General features: G+C 38.9%; 1 protein-coding gene across 1 annotated transcript in view; it reads left to right on the forward strand.

The window, feature by feature from the left end:
• The first annotated feature begins 12 nt into the window (after positions 1-12).
• The window catches only part of slc49a4 (solute carrier family 49 member 4), a 54,326-nt gene continuing 41,786 nt past the window's right edge, over positions 13-12,552 (forward strand). Inside the window, exons 1-2 of the mRNA XM_044132805.1 lie at positions 13-489; positions 5,741-5,834. Coding sequence (XP_043988740.1) covers positions 192-489; positions 5,741-5,834 — 392 coding nt within the window. The 5' untranslated portion in view covers positions 13-191. The remainder of the gene's footprint in view (positions 490-5,740; positions 5,835-12,552) is intronic.

The following is a 12,552-nucleotide window of genomic DNA, read 5'->3' on the forward strand; positions in this document are numbered from 1 at the left end:
CCAGTTTCCCACACCGCAAACTATTTCCGTTTGGACATGCGCAGTGGAGCAGTTTCGCAAAAAAAGGGGGCTGTCGGCTTGGCTGTTATTATTTTTGTACACGACAATAGCCGAGCAGCACATCTGTTGTCCTTCAAACAGACGTAAAAGTTAGCTTTCGGACTACACTGATAACCGAGCGAGCGGCTACTATGGGTGCCGCTTCGAGCACCGAGGCAGAAAGGGAGCCGCTTCTTGCTCCGACTTCCGCCGGGACTACCAACAGCCTGCCTGTAAACAGCCGAGTGTATGGCAGAAGATGGCTGGTTTTGACCCTGTTTTCCCTGCTGGCACTCATGCAAGGGATGGTCTGGAACTTCTGGGGACCCATTCAGAACTCTGCTGTGAAGGCTTACGGGTTCACCAAGTCTGACATCGCAGTTTTGGTTCTGTGGGGCCCGGTTGGGTTCTTCCCCTGGTTGCTGTTTATGTGGTTAATGGACAAAAAAGGTGAGTTGTTGTAATTTGGTACAACGTGTCCTGTCTCGACATTATATCGCTGCTTGACCCCTCATCCTTGTCAATACTGTGACACGTAGATTATCGAAGTTTCGATAATCAAAACACACAAAAGTTTGGGTGAGGAAAATCAGATATTGCAGAATTTTAAAGACCACAGTATTGGCTCTACTGCCACCGTTTTAATTTTTGTTAAGGTAGGAATACATTTACTTAGTCTTTGTATGAGGATTGTTAGGAACAAAATTTTTAAAACAATAAACAAACACATTTTTGCTTTTTTTATTGCTTTCACTCAGTTGCTTAAAGTTCTTATCAAAGGTTAAATAATAAAAAAATAAAAGTATATATTTTCTCCCCTACACTTTAAAATTGTCTTGCATTGTAAAATAATCAATTTCAGGTTTAGCCAGACTAGACATTTTAGATTTTGAGCTGATAAAATGTAACCAAACAACAAGCAAAACAAAAACGTAAAGCAGTCTTTCGATGTGGCATTGAATTAGAAACTGTAAATAAGCTGGCATCTTTAGACACTTTCGTGTGCACTTGTATTTTCTTACAGTGCATCAACTGTGCACATTAGTGACAGGGTGTCCATTTTCCATTGACAGGCCATGTAAATAAGCAAGAGAAGTCTTCGTTTGGGGCCCCCTAAAGCTGTGCTGCCCTGGGTAAAGAGCCCATATCAAAACTGTAAATTGACCAAATGATGAATTAATTATTCCATAGTTTCCTTCAGTAAGTTTACAGCTGAAGTTGGAGCCATCTGAACATAAACACTATTGGTGCTGCATTAGAACCTATTTGCGTTTTAAAACTTCAGACCTTACTGACGTCAGCATCGAGACATTCCTGAATATTTCGGGAAGCGCTTTCGATTTGTTACGAGGAAGTTGACGAACCCGACTCAAGCCTCTGAGTCAGAGTGGGCCCCACCTAACCAGTTCAGACTGCATCACCTGACACAAAGTGTGTAATATCCCCCCCCCCCCCCCCCCCCCAAAAAAAAAAAGACAAGATGTCCTATTTTCTCAAATTGCCTTGTCACATGGTCTGACTTTGTTTATAAGAGCAGTTGCTACAAGTTTAAACCTTGGCGGCCTTCATGGATTTCTGTGCTGCATATAGACGCATGTTGACATCCACATGCAGGGACACCAATCAGTGGGGGAAAGGCTTTCGCTCCCTCCGGAGAGCTCCCACTTACTCGGAGGTAGAAACTGTCGTCATTTAAAGAGAAATCCATGCAAAGACGCGTCAGTGTTACAAAAGATGCTTTGAGAGCATAATTATTTGGTGATGAGACTACTTTACAAAACTCTGATCCCAACATTGTACTTGTAATGTTATTACCACTTCACAAGTCTTCTTGGGAGCACATGTTAGTTATAAAACCATTTCTATCGGCTGGTAGCTGTTGCTCACGTTCTTTCGTTCAGTTTTAGGTCAGAGTTCATCCGCTGGTTTTATTAGAAGACTTTTATATAAAAGGCTGGTCACTGTGGACGAAGGATTTTTATCTTTATTCTCTAGGCAGAAAGAAAACTTGAAAATGAAAACATCTTACTGCAGGCCGAGTCAATAAATTATAATATTATTGAAAAGCCCATTTATTTTAGAAACTTTACACCCATTATGTAGACACAGATGGATGTTTGAAAGCTTTTATTTCTGTTAATTATGATCATTTTCCACTTAGAGGTAACTGAAAACGTAACATTTAGCATTAGAATATTACAGAGAGCAACTACTTTTTAAAACAGAAATATTAATGAAAAGTATGTTTAATTCTTTCCTAAAGGTGCTTCCCATGATTTCTGTAAGAGGTGTTTTTGATAAGTTTGCTTTATGAAACACATTTAAAGAGCAGAGAGAGGAGTAACTAAAACATTATGAAGCACTAAAAAAAAAAAAAAAATCTATTTTTGATAAATTAAAAATCTACTCTATTTCTCATCAATGAAATATTGTGAATTTTAAATTCTTGGCCTCACTACATTTCAAATCAAATCAAATAAAATTTTATTTGTATAGCACATTTCAGCAGCAAGGCATTTCAAAGTGCTTTACATCAAATCAAATCAAACACAAAAACACAATGCAACATGGAATCAACAATAAAAACACAACATCAAGTCAAGTTCCGTCAATAAATTTGCAATTGATTACGTTTCAAATACAACTCTAAACAAGTGGGTTTTTAGTTGAGATTTAAAGGAAGTCAGTTTTTCAGCTGTTTTACAGTTTTCTGGAAGTTTGTTCCAGATTTTTGGTGCATAGATGCTAAATGTTGCTTCTCCTCGTTTGGTTCTGGTTCTGGTTCTGGGGATGCAGAACATTTAATGGTGATGAAGGGAGGAAGTGGAAGAACCCGTGGTGACCTGCTAACATGGAATCAGTCAGGTGACGATGGTGTAGCTGCCTCTCAAAATATCTGCTTCTGCAAACATTTGTAAAGACGAATAATGAAAGCCTTAAGCAAGAACACCGTGTGGAAGATTTTAAATGGTTATGTGTTGACATTTGGTTCCCGATAATTTTTTAGTTTTTTTTTTTGTTCTGCCTGCAGAACTCAATCATATTGAATTTTAATTACACTTAATGAAAAAAACAAACATATTTCTTTCATCTGAAAAGCTGAAATGGTTGGTTTTGAAGTGTTTGAAAAAAATGTAAAACAAATGTTAAAATGTGTACGCATATTACGGCTTCTCCTTAAAATGAATGACCAATCTGTTTGATTTTTTTTCTTTCTTTCTTTTTTGGATGAAATACATCTTATTTGAAGCTTTTTCTCACAAGAAACATCTTGACAAAATGTTTGGCTGTTTTTTTAGTCATACGTTTCTTGACTTGTAATTGAACCACAGACAGATGGCAGCCTTTGAGCATGGAGCGTTTGCCATACATTTATACCACAGCTATTACTGAGGTAAAGCTTTATGGTCACTCTATCAGCTTACAGTGTGCAATATTACAATGTAGCTGGTCTACTGACCCACATAAGGAGCAGAGAATAATGCTGCCGATGTGATTGGTTTCTGGCGTAAGTATCGGTCGTCCATCAATCTCACAAAATTATCACTCCCACTCGGCATTTGTCCATGTAGTAACCATATCCACAACAAACTTTTATATGTCTGCAACAAAAAAGAACAATTTCATTTCAACCTTACAACACAATATATTGCAAAAATATTGGCGTCTCATAATCAGTGGGCTCAAACATGTTATTACACACAACTGTTTTGTATGCAGTCTTTACTTTCAGCTGTCAGAAATGCATTGTGATTCTCTTGATGGCCATAATTCATAATCGTTTTGGACAGTGTTCACTGGAGCAGATGCCCACGCTTGGCACGGTTGGCAGTACCTGCTGAGGTCACAGAGGTCACTGGAAGCACCGTAACATCTAATGTAGCATCTCCATCAGTTCAAACATGGCAAACAACGTAAAATGTAAAACAGTATGTACATTAGAGAAAGCATAAAAATTGAGTCACAATCACTAAATTAGCTAGACGCTCCTGCTGAAAGTCAAATGGGAGGCTAACATTTGAAACAGCTGCAGCTCTGACAAAAGCTGCTCCAAGACAGTGTTCCAAGGCAGGCTGCAAATTTGCAACACAGAGGCTGAAACACAAAGGAATCAAGTTGTTGCACAGGCCCAGAAGCTAACATGCAATGCGCCCGGTAGAAAACTGAAGTAATGTTGAGAAGAGGTGCAGATCAGAACTGAAGCTCCCAGAACTGAAGCTGATCCAGAATGCTGCTGCTCGTGTTCTAACTAAAACCAGGAAGATAGAGCACATAACACCAGTTTTAAAGTCTCTCCACTGGCTTCCTGTAGCTCAAAGAATAGATTTTAAAATACTGTTGTTAGTTTATAAATCACTGAATGGTTTAGCACCACAATACATTAAAGATCTGCTGCTGTTGTATCAACCTTCCAGACCTCTGAGGTCTTCTGGTTCTGGTCTGTTCTGCATCCCCAGAACCAGAACCAAACGAGGAGAAGCGGCATTTAGCATCTATGCACCAAAAATCTGGAACAAACTTCCAGAAAACTGTAAAACAGCTGAAACACTGACTTCCTTTAAATCTCAACTAAAAACCCACTTGTTTAGAGTTGTATTCAAAACGTAATCAATTGCAAATTTATTGACGGAATCTGACTATGTTGTGTTTTTACTGTTGATTCCATGTTGCATTGTATTTTTGTGTTTGATTTGATGTAAAGCACTTTGAAATGCCTTGCTGCTGAAATGTGCTATACAAATAAAGTTTGATTGATTGATTGATTTACTAGTTAATGTTTATCCAGTTAATCTGACCCCTTCTGTTTTATTACAGGCTGTGAACCAGAGATCTAGGATATACCTCGAAATAGGCCAACTAATTGTGTAGCTTAACTATCTTCAAGGCTAAGAGTGATAAATTTCTCAAAACTTTCTTCTTCTTTTTTTTTTTTTGTTGATATACATGAAATGTTCAGGTGATATAATTATGAGGCCTTCCTGTCCTAAATCCGACAGAGTTTCGTGGTTTACTTTTTGTTGAAACTCAATTTAAAAGAAGTTGATTTTAAAAAAGAATGAAAAACTGCAATCATTGTTTTTCGTCCAACTTTAGTCAGAGTTAGCATAATGCAGTGCCTTTAAATTAATAATCCTGCGGTAACTTTTCTGCATTTTGTCACATTACAACCATAGACGTCAAAGCACTTTGTTGAGATTTTGTGATAGATGAACACAAAGAAATTCATAATTTTGAAGCAACAAGAAAAAAAAAAGTTTCTTTTCACAAAAAAAAATGTGAAAAGAGTTACATGCAGTAAATATTTCTGCATAGCCTCAATTAGATTGAGATCTAGACTTTGACTGGGTCATTCTACAACATTAAACAATTCCAGGTGGTATGAATACATTTACTCAGCATTGCATTTCTGTAAGTAGGATTAGGTGAAATAATAAATGGAAACCTGAAACGTAGCAAAGTGGTTTTTCAATAATTAACCAGTTTTGCTGGTTGATTGAACTGAAAGTCTGTTCTTGAGCTACAGGAAGTGAGGAATACCTTCGGAGGTTGCAGCAGAATCATGCGGCACAGAAATGTTGATCAGGACAAATTGTGAAGAAGGCGTCGTTATAAAATAAACCACTCTCACTCATTTTAGTTGCAGCCGCTTCTTCCTGTCTATTCGTCATCTTCTTTAACGTCTGTGCCCTTTGCTGTCCAGGATTACGGGCTTCCCTCCTGCTCTCGGCCTTCTTCATGCTGCTGGGATCGACCATGCGAAGCATCCCGCTGACAGATCTGCACCTCAGACGGTGGTAAGAGTCCTGCATGCATTATGGAAGCAAATGGCCTTAGAGGCCAAACGTGACGCTGAAGGTGAAAACGAGGCACGGAGCGACTCGCAAACTGCAGCGCGGTCATTTCAGGACTAGACGCGTTTGACATATTTTTATGGCTAAGCAACAGCTTGACGGAAAAGGAGACCAGCCAGCATGGCAAAGTCAGGACCTCTTCTTTTCTGACCTATCTGATAGTGAGGTGCAGCTGGCAATGTCTGTTATTTTTTTGTACCCTTTTTAATTCAGTGTTGTTGTGATTTAGTGAAATTACCGGGACGGACCACAACCATCTGAGCACACGTGCAGGAAATCAGCCGACACAAATAATCAGACTTTACTTATTTTATTCTTTTTAGCGCTAAAAAGAAAGACGCTTACCCTCACAGGCTAATTTGTTGTGACGTGAATACACCAGGATTAAACAGCATCTGATCAAAAACGGACGATCCATTCCTTATATCTAAGACATGGCTTATTGGTCGTTTGATGAACTACGTCAGCTAAGGAATGTCTGCTGAGAAGTAACTTGATATCATGGCGTCAGCTTAAGTTTAACTTCTACAGAAAGTTCTTTGTCTGAAAACGAAACATGCAAGCTCAAGCTTCATTCCTCAGACAAAGCCCTCTGTCCAAAAATGAAACATGCTATGTGTGTCAAAAGTACTTGTGAGATAAGCGTCCCAACAGTGTCAATTTGGAATTTGAGGCAATTATGCTAAACAAATTTTCTAATTGAAAGCACAAAATCTGAACATGAACCAACCTATCGCAATAGGTCATATACGTCAGATTTGTTTTTTCATGTTTAATGTACAGTAATCATGTTTGTCAGTACTTCTATTGATTGGTATCCTAAGTTAAGTAGGTGAGGTCAGATGAGGTTTAGAGTGATTTATCTATTGCTGCTGCTTTATTCACCCTTCCAGGAAGGATAAAGTGTGGACTCTTCCATACTCACTCATCTGACTCAATGGCTCTTAAGTTGTTTTTGTTATATTTTTGTACCAGTATCACTAGACAACATGGCAAAAAATATTACCACAGCATTCTTGGTACTAAAGTTGATGGGTCCAATAAAAGCACAGCGACAGAGAGACTTTGAGCCATAGAACATTTCTAATTCTCAACATATTCTCCTCAATTTGTGAAATTTTGCCAACCTGGATCAAGTACAGTTAGCATTCAATTAATTACACTGAAGTTTAACGCCATGTCAGAAATGACATTACACTGTATAGAAAGTCTTTGTTTTTTTCCCCACTTGTCAAATTGCTTCAGGGAATGATGATCTCAGACTTTCCTGAAGTTATGTTTTGTTTGTTTTTGACCTTAAAGAGGATCGAGCTAGGGTACAGCATGCAGCTTCAGTTGTTGCAGGTAGAAGCTAACCAGGCCTGAAATCTGATCTAGACATTCAGAGCAACATAAAGACAGTTACAAAGTCAGCCTTCTATCACCTGAAGAACATTTCCAGGATTAGAGGACTAACGTCTCAGCCAGATCTAGATAAACTCATCCATGTGTTTATCTTCAGTCCCATTGATTACTGCAACAGCACAACTCAATCAGGCAAAATGCTTCTGTTAGTCTATAAGTCACTGACCGGCTTAGCACCAAAATACATTACAGATTTGTTGTGGTCCTGTCAACCTTCCAGACCTCTCAGGTCTTCAGGTTTCTGGTTCTGCTCTGCATCTCCAGAACCAGAACCAAACAGCATTCAGCTTCTATGCACCACAAATCTGGAACAAACTTCCAGAAAACTACAAAACCCTGCGTTCCTTTAAATCTGGACTAGAAACCCAGATCGATCATCATATTTGATGTGTATTTACTTGGCTTGGATGATGGCATTTGACTAAATGTAATGTTTATTGCTTGTTTCGTAATTGGTGACAATGTGATGTTTTTATGATGTAAAGAACTTTGAACCGCCTTGTTGCTGAAATGTGCTGTACAAACTTGACTTGATTTGCGCATCAGCAAACCTTCGGGTGCAATACTGATAGTCGCAAAACGTCAGCAAACTTACAAGAGGTTAAGCAGGAAAACCACATTTCCTTGATGACCGCAAAGTACAGCAGAGCGCTTGAAGCTTCTCCATTAGCCAATCAGCAACCAGCAGTTTTCTGATGTTGCATTTCCAGTTTGACCCTAGTATTGACCAGTCAATTCTAAATCGTTTCTGGTAGCTTGTACCAGTATCTACTGGGAAATCCTATAAACTGAGCAGAGTTCCTTTTTGGATGTGGAATGGATTACCAGTAGGGCTTCATACTTGCAATGGTGATGATACTGGTAACTATTATGATGCCAACGTCAACCACTACATATTCCCTATTTTCCTCTTTCCTGTTTTTCATCTGTGAACCCTTCACTCTGTGACCTTTAGCATTTTGGGTACCGTAATATAATTTTTTTTTCCGCTGAGCATCTGCTGTTGTGGAACTCTATCCAACGGACTCAATGTTACATGAAAAATGCAAGTTTATTACACTTGGAATAGATCAGCCGACAATTGCTGCACTCCAAACAGTCCTTTACGATACAAACATTGCACACAGTGGAGATATATTTGTGATGTATTGTTACTCACCACTGTAATCCAGAAAAGGCTTTTCTCTGTCTGTTTTTAGACCACTTCTCAAATCTTATCCTCTTGTTCGGGTCTTTGATGCTAATCTTACTATCTTGTCTTATCTTTTTGTTTCCTCTTTCACTAGTCTTATGTATTTTCTTCTGTGTTGACTGTATGCTGCACTTTGCTCCTTTGTGGTGTTTAAAATGTGTTATAAATAAAACTGGGGTCGGTACTGATTAGGTATTGATTTATCCCTGCTGTGCTGTCAGTGAATAGGATTTTAGTGGTAATTTAATTTTAAATGGAATTTATTTCACATATTGCGTTTCTCATCTTATGAGGGAATATTTCGTTGACGTTTTCTGGCCAAACTTTTCATTTTTATTCCTCAGTGGAGAGAAACTCAAGCCGCACTGAGGAACTTGATTCTGAAAGCAAACTGCTTGTATCTTAAGCAACAACTCTCCTTTCATTTAAGATGACAAAGAAATAGGGAAACAAGCATTTTATTTCTTTCTTTTTTTTTTGTCGTCTTTGTAAGCTCAAGGTTTCTCTTTCACAGAATACAAGTTCTCCGAAAAGTTCGTTTCGATTATTAAACTGTTTCAAAAATGTATTTTCATTGTGTGGATATTTTCCTTTGGGCTCTTCCAGGACACAGGATATCCAAAACGAAGTCTACAGAAAATTGTTTCTGTTAAATGAGTCATATCAGCTATACTTTGTAAAATCTTTCCTATTTCCTATATCTCACTTTGTGTCTCTTTGGGGATTTGGTAAGAAAGCGGTTAATGAAGGGATTTGCTGTGCACAAAAAAAAACCAGAACTCATTTCATTGCCACTCTGTATAAAAAATATTGTTTCTAATAAATTCTTTAAAAGAAACAATTAAAATGCAGTAACTGGGGTGACATTTCCATGTGTCATGCATTTTAATATATTTATTTTTAGATATTAAAATATTTATTTGTCAAATTATATTATTTCTTGACATGTTGACAGGCGTATCTGTTTTATACGCTTAAAATAAAAAAATTCCTCATAATATGAAACTTTCTTCATGTTTTACGTCAACTGTATCTTCAGTCAGAGGCTTGTTGAGATTCCCTGTAATACAGACTGCTACAGGTGCTCACAGCCACCGCCATCTACAACAACTCCTTTAAGAATCTTCAATAATGAGCTACAAAAACATTTACCTGAAGTATTTTTAATTGAAATGAATTAAATTGAAAATGAACAGGCCAAAGGTATTTTTCATTACTGCACCTGGACCACAAAACCCCTCACAGAAAACTCTCAAAAAATGTAACAATGCTCTACTTTTCTCACCGAGATTGGAGTGGAATAGCACTACATTTTTCTGCTCACATATTTGATTTTTTTAAACTCCGAAACGGAAGTGGACGACTTATAAAGAGAAAATGAATTGTGTAGAAACCTTCGCTCAGCCAACCCGTTCTCCTTTCGAATGCACTCAGAGCTGGATTTTCACAAAACTTCCAACACAAGCAAAAACTTTTTTTAGTTTTTTTTTTCCCCCCTTCTTCTTCAGCGCAGCGTGCCTACGTCTTATCTGAGTCCAGCTACACAACACCATACATCATCCGTTGGCGTCTGACGAGCCGAAGCTAAATAGCGCGCAGTCACAGCCGCCTGCTGTTTCCTTTGGCAGGAGTCGCCCTGCGCAGCCGTGACCTTCAGCTCTTTTGGAGTTTTCCTTCAAAGGGGAAAAACAAGAAAGCCCGGTGAAAGCCGAGACAACATTAATCACACCGCAAATGTTAGTGTGACACGGTTCAGATCCATTTGCATAATAAATGTAATAGGTCAGAGCTTGTGAAGCCATGTTTTAATGGATGACCTACTGCATTCTCAGAGGGAAAAAGAAAAGTCAAAGTATGCTGTAGCTCCACGGACCACCAGTAGGTGTCAGTCTTTCCCTGGCATTAGCGGGGATTCGGCTTTGCTTTGTTGTGTCGCTGTGGAGTGAGCTGCCTCTCTTGTAGCCACCACTTGGTTTGTATCAGACATATGGAGCTGAAATGACTTTGATTATGTGATGGAGGGGAAAAACAGACATTAAACATTGAAATAGCTGAAACTGGCTGGCCTACAAATTGTGAATGAGTTTTAAATCAAGGGCGTTACATGATCAGTCAAATCCCAGCAGGGACGTTTCCCGTTTCTGTGATCAGTGTTGTAGTTTAGAAGCAGTAACGCTCCCTCAACCCCCCCGCAGCTCTGTTTGTTCCAGACATGTTTTCATGTTTGATAGGCGAGGCCCTTCTCTTTGTGATTTACCTTTTGATTTGCCTCTTTGTTTCATGTTTATAGAAATATTTTTAGGGAATCAAAGGAAGCCGGGGGACGCTGACCGGTCTGACTTGCTTTCTCTCTCTCTCTCTCTCTCTCTCTCTCTCTCATGTGTGTGTGTGTGTGTGTGTATGCAGAGCTGCTTAAAAAGATCTTTGATAACCAGGACAAATGTTTAGGTTTTTTAGGACAAATTTTGAACAAGATTCAGGGTTCGCATCATTGGTCACTGATTAGACCTCACTGTGATCTGTTCTTACTCTCAGATGAAGAAGGTCAGCCTGTTTGACCTTTTCCGTCTCCTTTGTTTCCAGACGTTCGCTCATCCTCCTGCCATTTCCGGTCTCGCTCCGTCTATCTGTCTGGCATTAACATACAGAACAGCTGTGTGATTAGCCTAAACCAGGTGGATTCCACTTTCCCTGGCAGACTGTCTGATTGGCCGCCAGACCTCTTTCCGCTGCTCTCGCAGGAGGCTCTTATATTACCCATGATTGCTGTGGTGCCATTTTCCGCAGGAGAAGTGGGTTGGCCTTTTTTCTTTTTTTGTTCATTTGTTTTTTGTTTTTGTTTTTCTGAATTGGGTCCATAAGCTCTTGCAGACCAGAAACAGTTGGGCAGGTTTCTCCTGTGCCTCGTTCTCAATCAAATTGGGCCTGACAGGGTTCATGGACTGTGATTAATCGTCACTTTTTGAAATGGCTACTCCATTTCTCCCCTCTTCCTTCCCTCAAACAGTGCAGCGTCCTCAGCTGACCTCTAATTCGTCTTGTTTGTCACCGTTTTTCTTCATCTGCTGTCATTCCGGAGACATTTTTGTGATCACATTCTTCCTGTGATTTAATAGACGGCGAGGGACCAAACTAAAAAAGATTTCACAATCTGTGAGGTCCTGAATGCTCCCCCCCCCGACCCCCCCAAGTTGGCTAGCTGTTTGTTATTTTTGCTCTACCTCCAGTTTGCAAATAATCTAATTTTTTTTAATGGATTAGCTGTTTGGCAAGTTAAAAGATATATGCAGAAAAACAAAAGGAAATAATTCAGTTCATTTTTGTAATGCAAGGTCACAGCAAACATCAGTCACCATTAAATGCAAGTACTAAGTAACTGAGTATAAGCAAAGTGTATTTATGTTCGGAAATAAAAACAAATCATGCAAGGCTTCATTATAGGATAAAGAATAGAAAATCATAATTCAAATTTAGACAAGAGACTAAAATGACGCTAAATGAAAGAATTGCTGTTCAAACAAAACCGTTGTGTGGAGAAGACGACTTCTGCTGCTTTTTGATCGACAGAGGAAGTGGATTCCCAGGTGTTGGTGTCACAGATAAATCCTCTGACTCAAACATCTAGTGCAACCATTGGCTTGTCCAAATTACTGAGGGATGGTTTAACAGAGGAGCCTATAAAACTGAAATATTGCTGGATCAATGGCTCTGTTTTATGTTCATTTAGCTGTAGAAAATGACGATTAAACCCCCCGCCCTTTTTTTTTTTATTCCGACAGGTACTGAATTTATGAAACTCAGAATAAGCGAGAGAAAAAAAGCAAAAAGAAACAAAACAGTAGAGCTGGATGTCACCAGTGGATGTTTAGGGCCCAGAACTGAAGCTTGAGGAACCCCACAACATGAGGCCAGATTCAGATGAAGACTATTTCTCAGACAGATGTGATGTAGTTTATTTTCATATTCATGAACTAGACATTACTGGTCCAATTTATGCCATTGGCTTCTGAACACATAAGCACTTAAGCCTACTTTATATGGGAATTTAAAAAACAACAAAAAAAA

The sequence above is a fragment of the Gambusia affinis genome, linkage group LG11 (genome assembly GCF_019740435.1).
Source record: "Gambusia affinis linkage group LG11, SWU_Gaff_1.0, whole genome shotgun sequence".
NCBI lineage: Eukaryota > Metazoa > Chordata > Actinopteri > Cyprinodontiformes > Poeciliidae > Gambusia > Gambusia affinis.